Source organism: Pungitius pungitius, chromosome 11 (genome assembly GCF_949316345.1).
Source record: "Pungitius pungitius chromosome 11, fPunPun2.1, whole genome shotgun sequence".
NCBI lineage: Eukaryota > Metazoa > Chordata > Actinopteri > Perciformes > Gasterosteidae > Pungitius > Pungitius pungitius.
The window spans coordinates 13,663,670-13,686,219 of record NC_084910.1 but is presented as its reverse complement, the minus strand read 5'-3'; the positions used below and the strand labels follow the sequence as shown (position 1 = coordinate 13,686,219).

The following is a 22,550-nucleotide window of genomic DNA, read 5'->3' as shown; positions in this document are numbered from 1 at the left end:
ATCTCGGTCTCGGTAATTCATTCTTATTCTCTTGCCCTACTTTTAGTACTACTTTGAAAGGTTTAGTGCACTGGGATAGTGTCAGGTTAAGACTTCAGCGTCCCTGTAGATTATGAGATTGTTTATAATTATATGTATCATCACAACCGCAAAAAAAATGGGAACTAATCACATCTCGCTCAGTGTACTATACATTTGTACAGCACAGTGTACTATACAGTATTTTATACATTTATATAGCATGGTGTACTATACAATGTACTATATTGGTCTAGTACAGTAGATGCATTCTAAAAGCAGGTGAATGTGAAGCTGGTTCTACGTACAATAAGCTCTGACTATCAACGCTGTCATCCAAAGAAAGCATTACTACAGACATTCGTCCAAAAAAAGTAAAATAATTAATTCACCAACTTCTAAAGTTTCCAGTGAGGTCAATCTACACTGCCATAGAGTTTCCCTTTGTGTTTTCACCCCCTCTCACCTGTACGATGAGACTCTTCTGACCTTTTCCTCACTCCACACCGGCCTGAAGAAGATGATCCCAAAAGATCACCTTATGGCCTTGCTGAAATCATTTCTTAAGTGGTTGTAGATGGAATGCGGGGGACCAGAGCTCTCTGCCTCCTTCCACTCTACACAGCAGGAAGTCTGCAAGAATCTTCAACATCTCAGCGCTTAACAACCAGCTTCAAGAACAAACCCGGTAAGGCCGGGAAAATGGAGAGTTTTCTATGTCAATGGCAATACGTTATACGTAGCCCACATTTAAAACAGTTTATGATTTATTAAAGAGAATGGATGAATGTTTTTGGGGCTCGAGGAACAGAATTGAAAGGAATGGGTTCACGAGGCTTCTCTCAACCCATTTATTAAACAACAGCTGTTTGAGGTGACGACAGTTGGAGAAGCCGCCACGGTGTCCGTTTCATTCTCATCCGTCATGTGTGGAAAGCTCCACTTTGAATTTACTTGCCATACTTGTTCCCTTGGGAGTTTTTATTGTCCTCTCTGGGAATTCAAGGTACAAAGTAAGCTAGTCTTTCCAATAGAAATAGAAAACAGTGCCGGTTTATGAATAAAAAACAAATACATCCATGTGGTGGTTGGTTATTATGGAAAAGCTTCTGTTTGACCAAACACAATGTTGGGTTTGAGCTGTTGTTGGCCATGCCATATTTTAGAAATTGAACACATTCATAAATGTAATGCTTAATGATGACAGCAGTAAATATTAAGAAATAAAAAGGACATTGATGCTGATATACGATATATAACCCAGCTGGAGGATTCAAACAATTTGTATATTAGAAAGCCAGCAGTATAGTGTGAAGAGCACTTCAATGCAATAATAATTATAATTCAGTAATACATGCTATTCTGCTTTGGGTTTCAGTGTCCCTGTGCTGTGGCTTACCCTCATGGTTTATTGGAAAACGTATTCACACTCCTCTATTTTCCATCTGTGTCAAGTCCAAAAGTCTGTGTTTCCAGCTTCATGGCTACGATTTGGCAACGCCCCGTGTGGTGTGGTGACCTGCAGCCCAACCGACACCTTTTGGGGCGAACTGGAACGCTGACTATTTGTCAGGCACCAACACCCAACTCAGGAGTGAGTGGCAACAAATCCCCGAGAACAAGTCGCACAACTCTTGTGGAAACCCTTTATTTCCAGGAGTCCAGACGCGGCACCCACCTACAAGCGCATGGTTGTAGTGTGAGATGTTCACACACACTTTTGTACTACTTGTGTTCGGCCAAAAGCTTTGAACTGAGCCACACTTTTTCACCCTCATTATGAAGGCATTATATTCAGGGGTGAATTTGTGAGTCACAGTTTGCATACAGTGTATCAGCGGCAGCAGTGGTTGAGTTCAAACTGTTGTGTCATGAATAGTAGCTACAAGTCTTTAAAATCTACATTTCAAGTAATGAGATTGTTGGTATTGTGGCCCAGTTCGGTGCCCAACATATTTAAGGAGCACCTACAGACATTTCCAGACTTTTTCAGTTCATACTCTTTCTTTTTATGCGTCAGCTTGCTCAATAAAACAACTTGAAGTGTTTATAATAACTGTGCTTAGTGGCCAGCGCCGTTCTTTATTCATGCCTCAATGTTGTAGAAGATCTTGTTGAAGTGGAATCTTATTACAGGGTACCCTGACTTATTGGAGAGCTCTCTTGCACATTCAGCCACACTGTTCAGTAAACCACTTAATACAAGTGGGCAATTAAAAGCATGACACAAGATCTCTTTGAAATTGACAATCTGGATTGAAATAAATATGACTTGTGCAATGGGACTCTGCCTAACAGTAGAGGAGAGTTTAGGTTTGAAATCATCCTAAAAGGATTTTTCCACTGTCTGGACACATAAGTATTCACAGATTGATGCTTTAACTTTTCCATAATCAATGGTAAAATCTTTGTTCAGTCACTTTGAGCAGTCTAGTTTATAAATGATCAGAAGGTTTTCCTGCTGAATCTCCAAAAAGAGCAATGTGTTTCCCATTAGCTCTTTGGCTAAAGGGCTCCATCACTCATTGTTCCATTTAAATCGTTATAAAAAGTTCCCTGTATCGAAGAAAAAAATATTTGCTGAAAACATTCCACCATATTAAAGAACTGGTGTTTTGTAGTCAGTTGATCATCTTTATTCTAACACACTTGTGATTGGTAACAGCAAACCTACAGGATTTACAATCAATAAATGCTAAAAATAATTCTTAAGAAAAACATAAAGTATTTATTAAAAATCACTTCAAAAATAAATCTAAGCTTCTTAAAGTAAACCTCATACTTTTTATTAACGTTTTATTTGTACAACTAAATAAAGAAACAGAAATAATTTACAGAAAAAGAAAATAAATCTGACTTCCTATAAACATGGCTAAATTTGAAAAGGAAACAATTTACACAAATCTGGAATATAAAAACTTGTATTTGTTGAAACAATTTTGAGATTTAAATTAAACAAATATTTATATAACGTTTTCGCAAAAGTTAGCAAAATTGGAATTAGAAAAATTGGATGAATAAATAAAAGAATACTACTACATCCCAATTAGTTTCTGAATTTTATTTTGTAGTATTATCCTGAATCTGAAAATACTCATGTGAAATACGATGGATTCCAGTATTTGAGTAAATACACTTATTTGCTTTAAACCACTGGTAAAAATGCTTTATCCTCAGAATTTGAATGTTTTGACTGTGAGGACTCCTGACTGAGAGGTTACTGCCACCTACTGGAGCGCTGTGCAACTACCCCGCTCTTGTTCCTGCAGGAGAAAGGATAACCCATTCAAAAATGCCAATAGTTCCATTTTATTGGTAAATAAAACATTCACCATAACATATTTATAAAATGAAAACTTCGTTTGCACATTTTTTACTGGCTTTCAAGGCTTAATGAGATCCATGCACAATATAATTTACTACAAACTATATAAAACGAAACATTTTTTGCTCAAGTGTTTTAGTAAATCGTAAATGTCTAAACATAAGACTGATCCGGGGGACATTACTTTCAAAGAGGGTCATACGAGCATGTTCTCCCTCTTATGTAAGCTTCTAACGTGTCTGCCTAGAGACTCCATCCATTTGAAGGATTTGCCACAATAATTGCAGACGAATTGTTTCCCTTCCGTGTGGATCGTCTGGTGTCTGTTGAGGGCGCTCGTCGTGATGAACGTCTTCCTGCATATTTCACACCTGTAAGGCCTCTCTCCCGTGTGCGTCCTGATGTGAGCCGCGAGGTGGGAGCAGTTGCTGAAGCGCTTCTCGCACACGGAGCAGCAGTAGGGTTTCTCTTTGCCCTCCTCGCCGTGGTGGTTCGTGTGGTACGGCTGGAAGAGCAACGCGGGCTCCTGCAGGCTGCTCCTCAGGCTGGCAGGAGACAGGATGAAGTCTTTGATGTCGGATTCGAGGCTTTCGAGCTGCTCCTCCGCGTCGTGGCCCTGCCAGAAATCGCGGTGGGTCTTGAACTGCTGCTGCTCCTTCTTCACCTGCGGGGGCTCCGGGTGCTCCTGCTCCATGCTGGAGCTGCCGTCCTCCTCGCAGTGCTGGGACTCGGGAGGCTCCTCCGAAGGCACTGACGGGTGGAGCTGCTGCTGCTGCTGAGGAGGAAGAGGAGGAGGAGGAGGAGGGTGGTGATGGGTGAGCTGCTGCAGCTGGACTCCGAGGCATCTCTCCGACCGGGGCTCTAGGAGTAAAAAGATAACACTACGGTGACAATCATCGCACGTGTAAAACGAAATGAATGCGTAGCTTTGCGAGGTTTGGTCGCACGCGGCTTCCATTCAAACCGACCTGACTTGAGAAGCCTCAGCTGCGTCCTGAGACGACTGATTTCTAAATCTTTGGCCCGGGAAATCTCCTCTTTGTACTCGGCTATTGTGTTTTCGACGGCTCCGAATATCTCCTCCGCCGCCGCGGTGAGTCTCTCGCTGAGAAAGGCTCTCAGGGACTGCATTCTGGGACGTTTACAGATACAATGGAGACGATTTCTAGTCCCCGAGCGTCACGCTCCGCTTGTAAACACGGACACACAAAGGGTGCATTGTGGGGCGCTGCTGCCCCCTGCTGGGCCGGGGGACTTATTCAAATAGAACATTTTAAACATGACACCATATCTATTAAATGGCTATGTATATAAACGAGGTTAGTCAAATGTAATACCTCGTTGTGATTTTTAAAGGGAAAACTTATTTTATGAAACGTGGGAATAAGTCTTAATTTGATCATTTATTGGTAGGGCCCACAGGTAGCTATGGGACTTCCCCCCCCCCCCCTCCCTCTCAATCATGTGGCCTTTTCTTACACTTTACAATATTTGCACTATATCAAATTGTGAATACTTTATTTTGATAGCTGCCATGTTTCGTGACAAATAGATACCTTATTCCTTAGCTATTGTATTTAGGTTACACCATATTTTGGTTATCTTATCCTCCTGTATGTACTGTGGATACAGCCCTGAGGTAACCCAAAGTTTTTCAGTCCTTTGGCCGTTTCCACACAGTGAGAATATATATTTTTTTTTTTAAAAGACAAAAACTCTGGGGCAGCAACTATTTGCCTACAACTACGTATTTGCCGAAGACAGATTGTGCATGAACTTTGACCTGAGCTGCCAAGACGTCAGGAGAATGCGAGAGAAACATGGTATTAAGGTAGAAACCAACAAGCCTTGACATCAGAGATGACTAGGTCTTAAAAGCTCTGGGGTTTATTTTCTTTTGAATTTCTTTCATAAAGTTGCAAAATCTGAGTTACAATCTAATGTCCCATTACACTTGTCTCAAGAGTGCTGTGTGCCAGTTTGGAGCCTGGAAAATAAAAACAAGAAAAGCAATCCAACACACTGAAACAGTTTATTTTAACGTTACCTTACAGCCTTGCTCCTGTATACCCATCAGCCACAACACAATGATTACCATGAAATGGATGAGTATTTTTGGCAAAGCAGCCCATGAACGAGAGGATCACACACACGTCTACAGGGAGGTAAAAGCCACAGAACATAATTACCCACAGACATGGATATTAAAAAGACAAATCCAACTTAATGACAAATGCTGACACGGTTTGCACAAAATAAAGGTGGTAAACGCTTCAAGTAAAAGGCGTGGGCCAGCAGTCCATCTCAAGGTGTAATTTTAAGTCTTTATAACTCGAGCAGTTAGTGTGAAAGTTAGTTTGCACGCATAATATTCTCTGTGGACTTCAGTCGTTTCAGTGCACGTGTCAACGTGTCCCTTCTTCACGACAATAGATTTTAAAATAATAAAAAAAAAGGAAAAAAGGTGGGTATGGCATCATTACACAAATACTTTTGGATACAAACAGGAAGAGGACTAAGTGCTGAGAGTGAGGGATAATGGAACTTTATTATATCAGTGGAGTTGGCCTCTGATCTGGACGTGGTCACACTACAGCTGCGCAGTTTTTTTTTTATGCCTTGGCGTTTATGATTTCAACAAACTCCGGCTTGAGGGAGGCTCCGCCGACGAGGAACCCGTCAACGTCCTTCTGGGAGGCAAGTTCTTTGCAGGTAGCGCCGGTGACAGAGCCTGAGGAGCAGAAGAAGAGATTCATAAGCAAGAGACTCCCGTGGGAAAGAAAAATAAGACCACGGGTACAAGCAACACCCCATCAACTGACCTCCGTAGATGATCCTCACGGAGTTTGCCACAGCCTCGGACACGTTGGTCTTCAGCCAGCCCCTCAGTTTCTCATGAACCTCCTGAGCCTGAGAAGTCATTGAGAAAACTGGTGCGTTACGACGAGTTATGCGAAGAGATTGCGGTAATCATTAGCAGTGGTTACTAGTGTTTACCTGCTGTGGGGACGCAGTCTTGCCGGTGCCAATGGCCCACACTGGCTCATACGCAAGCACCACCTTGCTCCAGTCCTTCACATTGTCTGCGAGAGAGCGAGAAATGCGATAAGACAGGAATTCCTATTTCGCAAATTTGGATTTCCAACACTGTAGCTGGCAAAAAATGACCGCCCTCGCGTGAACGTTGGTTATAACATTTACACTCTGGGGATGGGCGAGGGTCGCGTACCTGCGATGACCTTGGTCTGAGCGAAGACGACCTTCTCTGTGATGCCACCCTCCCTCTCGTCCAGCTTCTCGCCGATGCAGGCGATGACGCCGAGACCGCTCTCCAGAGCGTGGGCTGTCTTCTGACCAATGAGCTAACACAAAACACAAGGACCTGCTCAGAGTGTACACAATAGGAACGGTGCCTTTTTGGTTCACTTGGTGGATGAAAGGTCTTCCTGAACAGCGCGGCGCTTCATTACAGCCAATATAGAGGGTGCAAAGGTGACGATAAAGTCATCCAGAATTACCTCATCACTCTCCCCGAAGACGTGGCGCCTCTCGGAGTGTCCCAGGATCACCCAGTTAACTCCGCAGTCCTTGATCATTGCAGGGCTGAAGACAGAATTCCATAGAATAAAACGTATGCATTTTATTAAGTGTGCTAAAAGTCGTTTCATCCATCCATCCATCCATCCATATTGGCTCATTATCAGTACATTTACATATTATCATTCATTTCTCCCACCTCGCAGAAATTTTAATTCACATTTACAGGAAAAAAACAGAGTGTTCAATGCACATATTTTTCCATGCTTGTTTTGCCATTTACTTATATATTTAAGCATAAATAATGCATAACTTACATTTAGATAATACCTTATTTCTATTAGATTTTAGCAAGTGTCCCACCCCCAGGGATCATTCAAGGATGACTATTTTGCACCTGACCGCGGCCATGTTCCTCTGATGGACACACGACCCACCTGATCTCCCCGGTGAAGGCCCCCTTGGCAACTTTGTAGCAGTTTTGAGCAGCAACCCCAAACTTGTCGTCCAGCTTGGACCTGGCGAAGTCCAAGTAGATCGACGGAGCACCGCACACCACCTCTGAGCAAAGACAAACAAAAAAACACTTTGGTTAGGGTCTGCAACCACTTGTAGTACTCATAAAACCAAATTAAGTATTTAGAGACCAACATCATTGATGACAAGGTTTTAGTAATAGTTTGGGAGTTACTTTTGGTTAGCCAAATAAGGGTGATTAAAGTTCTTGCGTTAAGATAATTAAGAAACTTTATACACTGCTCATATTCCTGTCATGCAGTAAAATGCATACCACCGGCCCATTGATTACAGGACTATAGGTACCACCAAGCCATCCGCTCCATGATACGAGCCTGAAGCAGTGGACCACTGGACCGCCCCACTGAACCGTTGCCAAGTTCAAGGCACGGATGCAAAAGGATTTCAACACACTGTAGATAAAACATTCAGAGCAATCTTTTTCAATATGCTGTTTCAAGGGTCAGTTCATATCATAAGTCAAAACTAATGGTTTTACATGTTTTTCCCTTGGGATAAAGTATATATATCCATCCATAGAATTATTCGTGATAGTAATGCTCGTTGTAGCAACACTGAAAGCAAACACCAGATTGATCCATCCAACCAAATGAGCAATGTCAATATAAATGTCCACAGCTACTCAAATGCCAAAGTCTATCATGAAAAAAAAAATGAAGAAAAAAAGCTTTCCATTCTGTACAATAATGATCTTAACAAATCAAACCTGCAAGGTTTAACCAGAGTGCAGTGGAGTCAAGACACTGACATTCAAAATGAAAATATCTTTAGCGTTAGCAGAGTCTATATTAAACCTGTTATTATTGGTTTGGTAAAGGTCATTGGTCCCCAGCCTTGGCCTCACTGAGTTAAAAAAAAGGTCAGAGTTCAGCCTTCTAAAGGTTGCCTACATGGCCGCATTCTGTAGAGGTCAAGTAAGAAGGACCAGAGATTAAATACCAAACATGTGAAGACAATCAGTCTGGAGTGGAAACTGACTTAAAAAAATAAAATTAAAAAAAAATTCTGCTAACAAGTCACTGTGGTACTGTAAGAGGGAGGGTTCATTAATGGAGCAAGGTTAAAGAATAGTGCTAACCAAGAGCCTAATTTGTGTAAAAGTACACCAAATTGAAGGTTGCATAACATCAACTTTGCAGGAGAACAACTGGCTCTGACAGTGGATTCCAATGAATGGAAACAGGCCTCAACAAAGTCCACCGCCAATGGCTTTTTTTTATATTAATGCACGGAATGAAAAACCTACAATATCTACTTTACGTGCGCTTTAAGTCTATTTCTGATTGTCATCTGTGGCCTTCCAACAACTGCTTGTATGAAACCAACTCCACATGCAAGCGAAGCTTACAACAGGCCACTGCATTCTCTTTGGTTAGCAGAGGAGAGGCCTCACGTGAATGCACCATGCACGCTCACAGCGTCTGCTGGTCTACGTGCGGCTGCAAACGCGCCCTCAACATCCCAACCCGCAACACTGCAAAATCCCACCCTCATTTGAGGCATTTCTGTCCGGGGGTTGGTGTTTATTCGGTTGAAAACAGATCTACATGTAGATTTGTTTGTTTTTTAAAGAAAAGGTCAAAAATGAGCAGCTGCGTGTCCGTGAGGTTCATGGTGTCATTGAATTATTGAATGGACGAGCCATTTTGAGTCCGAGGGATTCAGCTGTGACTTTGAATGAGGAAACGACGCCACGAGCAAGTAGCCACGGGGGCTGGAATCAATGTCATGCTGATACGAAAAAACAAGTGGCTGAAGTGATACATTTAAAAAAAAGAGGGGGCATTTGGTGTAACGGCTGATGAACCTGAAACATACCGACGTTAGGATCCACTTTGGATGCGTTCAGGGTCTGCGCGAGCTCGCCGAGGCTCTTCTTGTCGCCGTTCAGCTTCCAGTTTCCGCCAACGAAGAATTTCCTGCTCATGATTGCGATTTGTTTGAGGTTTTGCTAAGAAATAAAGAAGTCGGGGGAGCGAAAGAGGCCACCGACGTCGGTCTTTCCTGGAGTGACAGCGGAGGTGTGGGCAAATAGAAGCTCACGGTATTTATGAACATGGGAAAGTTAAACCCCTCCTCTCCGTCGGCTCCATTGGTTCATGGTGACGGCCCGTAAACGGGAAGAGGCGTGCTGCGTTCAAGTGCTCTGTTTCAAAATGGACTAACTATTACAGCTTGTATTTGCAAGCGACAATGATAAAATTATCCTTAATTATTAAGTTGAAATTATAAATACACCTGTCATTCCAGCGGAACCATGTTTGCTTTATAATGAACAGCTAAAAAATAAACGGTTCTTTCCACAAATTTCTGAACTGATCTTAAGCTGCAGTTTTGAAACTGCCAAGTTACATCACTTCAGAAAAAGCACAACTTCCTGTTTACTTTAACCTAATACAATTTAAAATGTCTCATTACAATCAGACATTTGATATTTCATTTTAAGGAACTTATTATCAATCAAAGCCACGATAATTGTAGCAAATAAACAATTATGAATGCCAATGTAATATATGTAATATAAATAGACTATAGACTAATCGATATTTATGTATTGTCTTACAATGGAAACAACAAAAACTTTGACCAAATAATTGACCACATTTATCACAAAAAATGATTCACTGTGACATTGTGATCTGTGATAGGGAGGACGACGCTATGACGATCCACCGCCTGATTGGCCGAGACGACAAAAGTCCCACAATCCTCTATGCGCCTGGCCGATGCCACAATTTGAAGATATCTGATTGGAGGGTTTTCAGTCTGTTTTGCATACCCAGTTTGCATTGCGGTAGAAAATAAGTAGAAAATGTGTTGTTATGTGCATATTCCCAGGTGTTTAAGACAATGTTTGTCATAATAATATGCTCCAACCTTGTTAATATGGTAGTTACTTGGTTTGTTGTGACTGGAGATAAAATGAAACCGTGGAGATAAGGCATACATTCGGTGTACAAGTACTGCCAGTCTCACGTATAAACTACAGGAATCTATTTGCTCTTTAGATATTTTTCTAGCAGGTTTCTCTTAATGAGAAGCCCCACTAAGGCTGTTGAATATCAATTAACGTACTAACGCATGAACGTGAAATGATATCGTCTATGCGTACGTATATATGCAAAGTACTGATTAATAAATGACGCGGAGCATAGGAGTTCTAAAATACGATCGCTAATATATATACATTATAACTCTACAACTGATTAATTAAAGTATGCGTCAGATGTAACACGTTCATCCTCAAAGGGGCAGCATTTGTACGTTTTTATAATGTACTAATAGCTTTACACAACCTTTATTTTCGGTCCGATACTGTTCATGCAACTAGACTGGTCTCTACCGTTTATCTGTTGATAATTTGTTCATCTACACTTTCTGAAATAGTATATACTTTTGTGTCCAGTGGTTGGATATGGAAGCCCATTTCCGCCACAAAAAAAAAAAAAAGAAGGGTTAGAAAGTCGAAATTATGACTTAAAAAGTCGAAATTATGACTTAAAAAGTCGAAATTATGACTTAAGAAAGTCGAAATTATGACTTAAAAAGTCGAAATTATGACTTAAGAAAGTCGAAATTATGACTTAAAAAGTCGAAATTATGACTTAAAAAGTCGAAATTATGAGATAAGATATGCGCATGCGCAGCTTCCGTGACGCGGTCACAACGTCGCTGGTTTTGCAATGTATACGCTATCCTTTGTGATGTTGATTCATACACGGAAATTAATACTGTTAGTAATCAGCGATGTGTTTTCTGTATTCCTCAAAGGGGGATGACGTTACAGCAACATCAACATAGCTACTGGTTTTTGAACCTACTGGTTTGACTACGCGTGCGTGTTTGTTTTGCCCCGACAGCGGCAGATGTTGTCTGCCTCGGTCACCTGATCTGTCACACATTCGCAAACATATTGCTGAAAATGTTCAAAATGCATCCCATATCCAATGCAGCGATTACGATTGTATAAGTGAGCACTACATCACTGCCACGTATAAAGAAATACAGAACATACAAGAACATACATTTATTAAAAGATCGCCGCAACCTGGATTCGACCCATGCAGTCGAGCAAAGCAGAAACACTTTATAAGACAGCGGCGCTACGCCGTCGGCCAACCGAGCTGTCCGGTGCGGCTGCTGATTTCAATACGTCTTATTAAGTTGCACATCGTCAGTGGCAAGAAAACCTTTTGGTTCAGGGTGAGCCAAGACAACTGGTTTGGTGGCGTATCATGGAACACTTCCAAACATGTGTATCGATACTTTTTTCGCGAGGCTGCAGCCTGGAACCACCGAAACATTTGGACATAAGAGGATTTTATGTTCAGACGGTCATACAGTGACGTGCATCACAGACATTTAAGAAAGTAATTCAAGAAAATATATATTAATGAAAGATCGCCACAACCTGGATTCGAACCATGTCGAGCAAAATAACAACATATCCAGGACGGATGCCTTACGCCATCGGCTACTGGAGCTTAGAGGCTTTACGACTGTTTTTTGTACTTGTCAAATAATTGCACATAGTCAGTGGCTAGAAAAACGTTTGACCTTTGGAAGCTGCGCATGCGCATATCTTAAGTCATAATTTCGACTTTTTATCTCATAATTTCGACTTTCTTAAGTCATAATTTCGACTTTTTAAGTCATAATTTCGACTTTCTTAAGTCATAATTTCGACATTTTAAGTCATAATTTCGACTTTCTTAAGTCATAATTTCGACTTTTTAAGTCATAATTTCGACTTTCTTAAGTCATAATTTCGACATTTTAAGTCATAATTTCGACTTTCTTAAGTCATAATTTCGACTTTTTAAGTCATAATTTCGACTTTCTTAAGTCATAATTTCGACATTTTAAGTCATAATTTCGACTTTTTAAGTCATAATTTCGACTTTTTAAGTCATAATTTCGACTTTCTCACCCTTCTTTTTTTTTTTTTTTGTGGCGGAAATGGGCTTCCATAGTTGGACGTTTTTAGAAATAAAAAAAAAACGTTTTTATTTTTGATGAGAATAGAATTTCGGTAATGGCAAATTCCCTTTTTGTCATGTTGTTCCCGTGAGCCGTCACCAGGGGGCCTACTTCCGCTGTCCAGTGTTAATCTGGTTAATCTTCACCCACTCTGCTGCACTAGTCTACTGGTTTGCTTCACTTACGTCGGACCGCACCTGTCAACCTAATCCTCAGGCACGCACTGTATTCGTGGCCGCGTGGTAAAGATAACAGTAGCAGTAAGTAGAAAAGAAGGAGGAGAACGAGATTTAACTTGGAAGGGAGGTTGAACCGTGGCGCGGCCCTTTAAAACCGGAGCGTGTGTGCGCGTGTGTGTGAATGTCTCCCGTGAGTCAGTAGAGTTCACTGAACCGTCGCGAAGAGACGTTTCCGCCCACAAGCAAGATGGCGGCTCCCTTGCTGGAGAATCTGTCGGAGTCCCTAGCTGCCCCGGAGCCAGCGGTTCGACTACTTCTCTCTATTTTAATCGGTGAGTTTATTGGGGGGTTTTCAGCCTGAGTTTGTAAAGGTGTCACGGCGTCGATCCCCCGGGTGACAAGTTTTCTTTTAAGCGCTCCGCGTTAACCGAGACACGCACCGCTAATGCAGCGTTTCGGTTTGGCGGTTCTCAGCTGTGACACACAAACACACACACGCACAGGCTTCGGAACCAGATGTACTAGGCTACCGTTTTATTTAACGTAACCTTAGATTAACAGTCACCCGAAAGGAACCACGCACAAACCGATCGATATAAGTTGCGCACCGTAAAAACGCTTCAGAAGACCGCGTCTCCTTCCATAAAATCATCGACCCGCGGCTGAGTTGTCGCGACAACGCGTAACTTGTGGCTGTTGACAACCGGCATGACTGTGCTCTCGTGGTGGTGGGGGTGGAGGGGGACACGTTTCAGTAGGTGGGTGTCAAATATTTCCAGCTGTCGAACTTTCACTTCCCTTCCTCCTTGGATATATTCACGTTGGGGTGAGCTAACTCACTGGACCGTTGGGTCAAGTTAGCTTGACAGTTAGCTACCCAAAGCAGACCCTCAAAAATGGGTGGCATTGTTTTGTTGGGCTCAGTGAAGAGGATCGTCTCTTAAATTATTGGGGGCAGGGATATTATGTGATTAAAAAAAAAAAAGGAGCACAGACTGCCACAATATGCCCCCCTCCTCCTAATCCCCCCCACTCCCCTCTCAGTTGAGTAGAGGGCAGATTGACACGGAGGGGCTTGAATGTATTTTTCATGTGAGCAATCATTTGAGATCTCCTGTTTTTGAGAGGTGCCTTTTAATAGATGGGGGGGGCTTCCATAGGAGCACAGGGCCTGAATGTCATTGTCTGGCTGGGGGAGGCCGTCCTACACACTGTCCTTGCTGAACTTTGATCTGACACATGGACACGTCTGTTCGTCTCTCTTGTGTTGCTTCACACCAACAATGCGATAGCTGAGTCAAAGGCCACATTCACTCTAACGCCCCCCCAAAAAAAAAAGTTCAGTAGGCCCGTGTCCCGCTCCTTGTCCCACTGAGTATCGCACGTAACGTAATAACGGCCTTTGCTCTACACAAGTGGAGACTGAAAGCCTCAACAATTCCTCCACTGTACATGGACTGTAGATTTAGGCTTTGGTCAGTAAACTGCTTTGCAAAAGCAACTACATGGTAATCGTGTGTGTGTGTGTGTGTGTGTTTTTTTTTTTTTAAGTCGACTAATTCCCCACAACTGCAGCTCCATACTGGATTTCTTGGATACAAACGTTTTCAACGGATACAACTACAGTTATTCTGTAATTGTCTAATGTCAACAAACACCATGGGTAGGGTAAAACGAATGAGCTAGAAGCTAGAAGCTAGAAGAAGATGTCCGTTTAATAGTAGCCTTAAACAGGCTACCCCTTATTAAGCAGCAGGGCACCGCAAGAAAACATTACTCAAAGAGGAGACAACCATGAATATTCTAGTGTTAATATATAACAGTGAGTATTTATGGCATCAGGCTGGTAAATGTAAAACATTGATTGAAAATATACCACCTAGCCCTTTTTCATCATCATGAAGGTACATGTTAATGGATGGCAATGATGAAGACGACTACGCTCCATCAGGATTTGGTTACACCTACACTAGCTAGTGGGACCAAGTCATTCATAAATGTATACAATTATTAGACCCTTTAAAGTAACTCAATAGAGGCATCTGGAAAATGATTTCTTAACTGTTTCTCTACATTACAGGTAGTGTTTTTCTATTAAGATGCATAGAATCTGGTGCCCTACTTTGACACTCTTTACAGAGCTTTAACTTGTTCCAGGAAGGAGAACGGTTCAGGGAATTGGTCTTCCGCCTTTATCAGGGGGGTGTGATCGGGTGATAGGAAGCTGTATACTTTAGCTTTAATGCTTTGGATTTTCTTTCCTGTCCCGCAGGTTATCCCTGTGCTCTGGTGTACCGGCGTTTCCTGTTCTACAAGCCTGCCACGGTCATACACTTGTTCCACACTTTCTCTGGACTTGCTCTGGCAGCATTCAACTTTGGTGAGTTGAGGAGCAAGTTCACTGTAAACACTAATGTGTAACAAACACGTTTCAATGTAATCTTTTCTTCCAAAAACATTACTAAAGTCTTTTATAATTTGGTTTTTAGTAGTGTGCATGGTTACATTATCGTTAACATTTCAGCACTTGTCTTATGTCTTGTCTTTCGTGGTGCAGTCTGTGTTAGGCGATCATCAAAGTGTTATACACAAACAGAGAGGAGACCCCCCTTGTGAGAGGAAGGAAAAAAAGCCAGCAAGCAAAGTCTGATTTAATTTGAAATCTACACGGGTGGTTTATGATTAGATCGGAGGCCCAAAGTGTTGGCTTACGAACCCAAAGATGATTTGAATTTAGAGCTGTAAACATAAACTAAGTAGATCGTCTGACAATTGGCTTTTTTTTTACGTGCTTTAATAATTTTCTTAAGAGTTGGTAAATATTTATCTCTTCCTACTTCTCAAATGTAAATCGATTTGCTACGTATGATAGAAAACATTAGATCTTTTATTCGTAGTTCGTAGAACCCAGCAAGGGGGTTGAACAGATTTCCTTGAGCTGTTGTAACTTGTATTCACCATATCTTACTGTTATTAGTAATCCATTTACTTGCCCTGTATTGTCTGATCAGTAATGGAAATTATATATTAAAAAGAAAAAATACAAGTATTTACATTTGAGAAGCTGGAACCACTGACTTTTTGCAGGTTTCCAGAAAAATGTCATTGATTATCAAACCCTATATTGCCAAAGTGACAACAATGTTAACACATGCCGCTCCAGATGGTGATGAAAGGATGAATGGATGGAGCTTCCTCGTGGATGCGAGTGGCTGGAGTAAACGCAAGCAGCTAACATCAATGTCTTTCTCTTTTCTTTGTTCTGTTCTGGCTGCACTTGGATTTTACAGCAGGTCTGTTGGTTATCTTTTTCCTCGTGGAATACTTTTTTTGCTTCTAAACCCTTTTTTTAACAGCAATCCCCAGTATATTGTGGAGTTGCCTTGTTCTATATTATGCCGATACTGAACCAAGGAGAAGAAAATGCTGCTTTCATATCCAGTTCTACAGGTCACTCTTGACTGACTCCCCCCGTAGCCCTTCTCCTCTTCTCTCATGCCTCTCTCTCTCTTCCAGGCCCCCAGATCTATCACTCTGCAGTATGCGTCCTTGTCCAATTCCTAATGCTGAGGCTCATGGGAAGGACTGTAACAACGGTCCTGAGCAGCTTTACCTTTCAAATGGTACGGTGTCTCTGTGTTTTTTTTTTCTCCCCTTATTCAGCTTCTTTTTGTCCACTTTTTGTTTTTACTGCATTGTCTCAGGTCCTGACCGTTAGTCTGCGCAGTCTGACGTTGTATTTCTGCATCTGCATTCTATAATTGCCTTTTTAATGGCAACGCACCCTTTAACACATGTATTAAAATCCCACTATAAAGAATAATTGTTAGATGTCATATGCTTCCTGTGGGAGTGTTTTCTTTGTTTGTTTTTTGCACGCTCTTGCACTAATTGGTCACATTTCAAGACGGCCTGTAGTGTAAACATTTTATTTAAAAAAAAAATTTACACAGAAAAAGAGTTGGATTACGTTACTAATGGCTGACACCCTGCAATGTGTTTGGGTCAATGCAGATGTGTGCTAAATTACCGTCTTGTCCTCTCTGCAGGTATACCTGCTGGCAGGATATTACTACACGGCGACGGAGGAGTATGACATCAAGTGGACCATGCCGCAGTGTGTCCTCACACTCAAGCTTGTTGGTGAGTTGATTTCAGCACTCCTCTGCTTGACAAACCTAATTTGGTCATAAAATACATGTTCTGCCGTTTGACTTTCTTCCTGTTAGCAATTTTGCAATCTTTCCTTTTTACTCTAGTAATAGATTAACACTGATTAACTGCTTGAATGGCCTTTGCATGCCAAATATTGTTTATTTTTTAAAGGACAGTTTAGTCACCCTAACATAGATTCTGACACCAGTTGCATTTTCTGATTACAGGTTTGTCATATGATTACTATGACGGCGGGAAGGAACCAGTGAGTTGGTTGATCTCTCTTGCTTTTGCCTCATTTGTCTACATGTTGATGGTGTCTGTCTTGGGATGTTTTGTTATTTTTTCATCTATTTTTGTTCCCGTGTCCTTTTTTTTGCATCTTTTTCTCTAAACGCGTTTTCTAATGAAAAGAACATTGATGGGTTTTCCCCACAAGCAGATGATCCCGTTAAGTAAATCGCATGTGGGGTCGTCTTTTTTATTTTTCTATAAAGGAACAATGGCACAACACAAAACCATATGAGAAGCGGGATATTTGCATTCTGGGGCGTATTTACAAAGCATGGATTGGGAATTGCACATTCTCTGTAAACGCTATCTGCCTGGTCTTACGGCTCTATTCACTAAAAAATATGTCACTCACGATAAACAGCTCAAACACATTGATATCATTTTGCATTATAGATGTGCTTGACACCGGTCGGTTGTGAAGGATGATTCCGCCATAAAGTAGACCATAAGTTTTAAAACAATTGATGACTGTATTGACGATATTGTCAGGTGCCCAAGTCATAACAATCCTTGTTGTTTTAGCTTCCGCCCATGGTTTGAATAGTATTCTGTTTCAGCAATTCTGTTAGTCGAGCAGCTTTTACTTTTTGTTTCTATTTTTCTTCCCCTCACTTGTCTCTCTACAGCATGCTTGGTCACTCTCTAATGCAGCTAGTAGTCAGTTACCTGCCCCGTATGTTGCTTTATTTCAGTGTCTTTGGGTTGCTTTGAAGTAGTGTTTTACAATTAATCTGTTTATTCTATCACCTTCCAGTACACTGTTTAGGGAGGTTGAGTTTTGTGTCTGTCTAGATTGTGATTGACTCCTCCTGACATGACTTTTCTGCCCTCTTTTCTCTTTCTCCATACCCTTCAAACCCCCAGTCTCAGCTGACTTCAGAGCAGAAGATTTCAGCCCTGCCGTCTGTGCCCTCCCTGCTGGAGGTGTGTGGCTTTTCCTACTTCTACGGGGGCTTCCTGGTGGGGCCTCAGTTTACACTGCGCAGCTACCAGAAGCTGGTGGCAGGGGAGCTCACAGACTGCCCCGGACAGCCTCCGAACAGGTAAGGGCATGACGAAAATATGGTGTGAAAAAAATGAAAATGAGCAGGAAGACTATTGTTGTTTAGATCTCCATTAATCAGCCCGGCAGTTAATATCTCCCATCTTCACCGTGTTTCATTCTCTTACAGTATTATACCGGCTTCAAAGAGGTTTGCTCTGGGTTTTCTCTGCCTGGTGATATATGCAATATTTAGTCCCTATTACCCAGACAGCTACTTCTTAACAGATGAGTATGATGTAAGAACGACCAAATGTTCAAAAATAATCACGTTTATTCAATGTACGGCCAGTCAGTGTGTCTAAATATGAAACCCTGCCCTTTCCACAGGCTCAGCCCTTCTGGTATCGCTGTGTGTTCCTTCTGCTTTGGGCCAAAATCATCTTGTATAAATATGTCAGCTGTTGGGTTATAGCGGTAAGTCACCTCTTGATCTGAGAGTCTGTGTTTGAGAAAAGGTGGCAACAGCCTCCTGATCTGGTTCTTGAAATGGCGTGATTTGCATGAAGTTACGTCACATGACGAACCCAGGTTGACACTTGTGTATGGGAGTACTAACCGTAAAACTGCACCCTTTACATACCTTTGCATACACTAATACATGCATGCTTGGATGTATTTTCATGGCACACCCTAACCAACCCAAACTACCAGGTACATTTTAGAAGGGTTTAGTGCTTCAAGTTGTGATCAAGCAAATGACACCTTTTTTTCTGGGGGGGGTGGGGCTTGTGTTACAGGAAGGTGTATGTATATTATCTGGACTAGGCTACAATGGCATGGTGGATGGAGAGCACAAGTGGGATGCCTGTGCCAATATGAAGGTGTGGGTCTTTGAAACCACGCCACTGTTTGGAGGAACCATCTCTTCCTTCAACATCAACACAAACGCCTGGGCTGCCAGGTCAGTGCTGAGCCTGAAATCTGTGATGCTCTCTGAGCTTGTCTCCAAAGCCAGGTTGTAAAAGTTAAATATTTACAAAGATTATAGCAGTGAAGTAGACCGGATCCCATTTCAATCCAATATGCCTATGATGCACTGCTCTATGCAAAGCGATTAGCACAGTAACTCCTGCCAGGGCCTCGCCGTTTGTTTGCATACAATGCAAAGTTGCCAAAGCATAATAATAAGAAACTTTTCAAAACACACGATACAAAAGAGGCTATGGATCAGAATAACAGGTGGTATAAGCCATTAATGACTTGCCTTGAGACATGGGGTGGTGAGACTGGGGGGCTGCAGAGCTCATAGTGAGGAGGCTGAATAACAAGCCAGTGTTTCTTTGGAGTCTGGTCAAGTAGGTTTCCATATATCTATTTTTAGTCCTGTCTAATATTCAACTTGGAGTAGAAAGGAAACCAGTTACTGAATGTACTCATCTGACTTAGCACTCTACAGCTGACACTTCAGTGTGTCACCAGTACACTGTAAGGAAAAAGTACACTGTATTGAAAGTCCAATGTGTGCATATTTTTATAAGATATTGTAACAGAGTCTGGACTAGCATTGAATTGTCGATGTAAAGTTGTGTAAATGTTTTATTATAACCTCAGTTGCTATGCAACGAGTGCTTTCAGGTGAGTGAATGCTTACCATGTAGGCAGCAATAGCAGTCTTGTGTGTTTTTTATTTATTTATTTATTTTACTCCTCTTGCCCAGATTTCTCTGTCAAAGCGAAGCAATCCAAAACCGTTAACTTGATGTCTGTTTTTTTTTTTTTTTTTTTTTTAAAGACATGTCTTCAAACGGTTGCGGTTCCTGGGCAATAAGTCCCTGTCTCATGTGACCACACTCCTCTTTCTGACTTTTTGGCATGGTCTTCACTCCGGATACCTCCTCTGCTTCTCCATGGAGTTCTTTATCATCACTGTAGAGAGACAGGTACCTTACAGACACACGGCAGGATGTGAGAATGGGGAACCTAACCATAATTAGTAGTGTGTGCAAGAATCCGACTATTGTGCTTGATTTTCTCAGTAATGGCTTTATTTGCACTTGTGTCTGCATTTTATAAAAAATCAATTTCAAGAGACAGTGTCTTGTCATTAAATACCATTGATCACAATGCACCTCACTGCTGAATGTACTCTTAATTAATCATGGTCCGCAGTCTCAATGCCACAATGATGTATTATATAACCAATGCTTTATTGTATTTAAGGATTCTGGAATACGTGTGTCTGTTTGTATGTGACAGGCCCTGGCACTAGTGAGGGACAGTCCCTTGCTGTCAAAGCTGGCCAACAGCGCGCTCTACCCTCTCATCTATGTAGTCCAGCAGTTTCTCCACTGGCTCTTCATGGGCTACCCCCTTGTGCCATTCTGCCTCTTCACCTATGACAAATGGCTCAAGGTAAGACAAATCCCCATTCTGCACTTGTTTTTAATGGGGTGGACGTAGGCAAATCCAGGATGAGCAGCAACGGTGCTGCATTTACACAGTCAACGGAACATTATTTGTATCGTATTATATCATTGGATTGTCGTACATCACAAATGTGGTGTTTACGGTACAAAGTAATTTACCATGAGCATTGACAAAGGCAGTGGAAAGACTCAGCAACCAGAAGAGGTCTATAAGATGGTCTTCAGACATGGGTGGAGCGATCCGTCACGCCGGCTGTGTTGATCTGGCCACTGCGAGTAGGAAAGTGGAGAGTGTTTGTACACCAGGGCTTAGTGAGGCACATGTGTGACCTGAAAGGGGAGGAATGGATGTAAAGAGCAGCGGTGTCAGGTGCCCCACAGAGACTGGACCCTTTCTGGTAGCGTCTGATGAGAAAAAGAGAACAGGTGTGGATTTTGATTTAATTAATAACTGGCCTTTTTGTTTTTCAGGTGTATTCGTCCATCTATTTCTGTGGTCACGTTTTCTTCCTCCTAGCCTTTTTAATCCTGCCATACATCCGTAAGGCGCTGGTGCCTAAGAAAGAACGGAGCCCGACAAAGCAGGATTAAAACGTGCTACTAAAACTTGGCATGGTAAGCAGGCCTTTTTTTTGCAATTGTGTTTAAGTAATATTGTAGACAAAGCTGTAAATACATGTTTTTACTATTGAAATATCTGTCTCTTTCCAGGTCTGTCTAAGGCAAAAATATCCACTGAAGGGAACTGTGACTTTCAAGGAGCAGAATGGAAAATATTTTAATGCCTTTAGTAATATATATGTCCATGTAAAAATAAATTTCTATATATTTTTGTGTTTTAAATGGGAAGGGAGTTTTTATAAACATTTGGAGAAATGTTTACAGGAAATCGTGCCACATGGGGTAACTGTGAGCCAATCAAGGGTGAATTCCTGTTTTCTTTTTTTTCTTTTTTTTGGTGAAGAAACGTTGGACTGAGGAGAACCTGAGAGACTTACATGCTGTCGACACAGAATTGCACTCACCAGTCACGGGTTCAGTGTCTGTCTTTGTGTGTCTTTGTTTTTTCCATTTCTCTCTCCGTCTACCACCTGCATTTAGCAGCATCAGACTTCACAAGAGGTTTAAGCACAGCGCCAGCCTATGTGGCAATTTCGTTATTACAAAAAGACTTCCTGCAAAAGATAGTTGAGGTATATTAATAATAATAATGAGAGGGCCTGTTTATGGAAACTGGTCGCCGGTGGTTATATGAGCACTGTAAATCACATTGTATAATAATCCCCAACTCAAAATGGCCTTGTATCAATGAATGTTTCTACAGTACTTTTGATTTTTAAAGTTTTAACAGCTTTTATGAATAAGAACATTTTGTAGCTTTGGGATTTCAAGAAATTATTAGCATTGTTCTCCTGCCTTTCCGCATTGGATGTTTTTCCTTAACATGTTTACTCCTCTCCCTCTGTTCCGTCTGCGCCACTCCTGTGTCTCTCCGGGCCTCTAAAGCTCTTCAATGCACAGAGGTAAAAGGAGACTTGTGCACTGCCCAACCATAAAGTCACAACAGTTGATCGTTTTGGTTCATCCTAATACGCTGATCTCTGTAAATGAGGTGGTTTTCTTCTTTTTTCTTTTTAAATGGAGGCACACGTTTGAACTGGAAGCGAAAGGAACAAAATGGGTTTCACTTATGCTCTTCTGTTCAAAACAGCAGGCGGTATTCAAAAGAAGTGCGAAGTAGATGCATCCTATCCCTCTGAGGGAATGGCACTTCATTTTGTTTTTTTATTTACATTGTGTATGGTGGGGGCAGGGGGGGCCGTGTTGTCTGTTCCACAGCATGCTAGAGAAAGGCCCAGTTCCGCTGCCGTCCTCTCGCTGAGGCTGACACACACATGGAGAGGACAAACCTCACTGTAGCAGCAGCAGCAGAGTTTAGTAATATTTATACATGACACGGTGATTATTAATTGATGTGAATTGCTATGTTAAGAGACTACTTTTTTGCCTTATTCCTACCAAATGTACAAAGTAAAAACTTGGAATGGACACGGTGGGTTGGGAGTGATTTTCAAATACAATTTTATAATGTTCATTAAAATGCTGCATTTCAA

General features: G+C 41.7%; 3 protein-coding genes and 1 non-coding gene across 5 annotated transcripts; 2 read left to right on the top strand and 2 right to left on the bottom strand.

The window, feature by feature from the left end:
• Positions 1–3,307: 3,307 nt before the first annotated feature.
• LOC119197265 (zinc finger and SCAN domain-containing protein 12-like) lies at positions 3,308–4,674 on the bottom strand. The gene is made up of 2 exons (XM_037453437.2): positions 4,312–4,674; positions 3,308–4,204 (listed from the first exon to the last, which is right to left on the bottom strand). The coding sequence occupies exons 1-2, from the start codon at positions 4,472–4,474 to the stop codon at positions 3,540–3,542; spliced, it is 828 nt and encodes a 275-aa protein (XP_037309334.2). The 5' UTR covers positions 4,475–4,674; the 3' UTR covers positions 3,308–3,539.
• A 687-nt stretch (positions 4,675–5,361) lies between these two features.
• Positions 5,362–9,474, bottom strand: tpi1b (triosephosphate isomerase 1b). The gene is made up of 7 exons (XM_037453451.2): positions 9,236–9,474; positions 7,318–7,441; positions 6,862–6,946; positions 6,573–6,705; positions 6,341–6,426; positions 6,166–6,253; positions 5,362–6,074 (listed from the first exon to the last, which is right to left on the bottom strand). Exons 1-7 carry the CDS (start codon positions 9,342–9,344, stop codon positions 5,956–5,958), a joined length of 744 nt encoding a protein of 247 aa, XP_037309348.2. The 5' UTR covers positions 9,345–9,474; the 3' UTR covers positions 5,362–5,955.
• A 932-nt stretch (positions 9,475–10,406) lies between these two features.
• LOC119198256 (U7 small nuclear RNA) lies at positions 10,407–10,463 on the top strand. Its single transcript, XR_005114504.1, has one exon. It is a non-coding gene; the product is annotated as a U7 small nuclear RNA (small nuclear RNA).
• Positions 10,464–12,553: 2,090 nt separating this feature from the next.
• On the top strand, positions 12,554–22,550 carry lpcat3 (lysophosphatidylcholine acyltransferase 3). 2 transcript variants are annotated; one of them, XM_037453402.2, is made up of 13 exons: positions 12,554–12,908; positions 14,849–14,956; positions 16,090–16,199; positions 16,626–16,719; positions 16,959–16,996; positions 17,890–18,068; positions 18,198–18,306; positions 18,398–18,484; positions 18,808–18,971; positions 19,803–19,950; positions 20,267–20,422; positions 20,908–21,051; positions 21,148–22,550. In XM_037453402.2, the coding sequence occupies exons 1-12, from the start codon at positions 12,824–12,826 to the stop codon at positions 21,025–21,027; spliced, it is 1,398 nt and encodes a 465-aa protein (XP_037309299.1). In that variant the 5' UTR covers positions 12,554–12,823; the 3' UTR covers positions 21,028–21,051; positions 21,148–22,550. The 2 variants fall into 2 exon arrangements, with proteins under 2 accessions (XP_037309299.1, XP_037309300.1); XM_037453403.2 differs by having other exon boundaries at positions 12,555–12,908; positions 16,093–16,199.

Bases quoted from the DNA above. Each gene is read 5' to 3' on its own strand.
- LOC119197265 (XM_037453437.2), bottom strand. From the start codon at position 4,474: ATGCAGTCCCTGAGAGCCTTTCTCAGCGAGAGACTCACCGCGGCGGCG. The intron at 4,205-4,311 runs GTCGGTTTGAAT...TTTTACTCCTAG, and splicing joins GCTGAGGCTTCTCAAGTCAG to AGCCCCGGTCGGAGAGATGC.
- tpi1b (XM_037453451.2), bottom strand. From the start codon at position 9,344: ATGAGCAGGAAATTCTTCGTTGGCGGAAACTGGAAGCTGAACGGCGAC. The intron at 6,947-7,317 runs GTGGGTCGTGTG...TTCTGTCTTCAG, and splicing joins GCCTTCACCGGGGAGATCAG to CCCTGCAATGATCAAGGACT. The intron at 6,254-6,340 runs GTAAACACTAGT...ATGACTTCTCAG, and splicing joins AGACTGCGTCCCCACAGCAG to GCTCAGGAGGTTCATGAGAA.
- lpcat3 (XM_037453402.2), top strand. From the start codon at position 12,824: ATGGCGGCTCCCTTGCTGGAGAATCTGTCGGAGTCCCTAGCTGCCCCG. The intron at 16,200-16,625 runs GTACGGTGTCTC...TCCTCTCTGCAG, and splicing joins GCAGCTTTACCTTTCAAATG to GTATACCTGCTGGCAGGATA. The intron at 18,972-19,802 runs GTCAGTGCTGAG...TTTTTTTTAAAG, and splicing joins ACAAACGCCTGGGCTGCCAG to ACATGTCTTCAAACGGTTGC.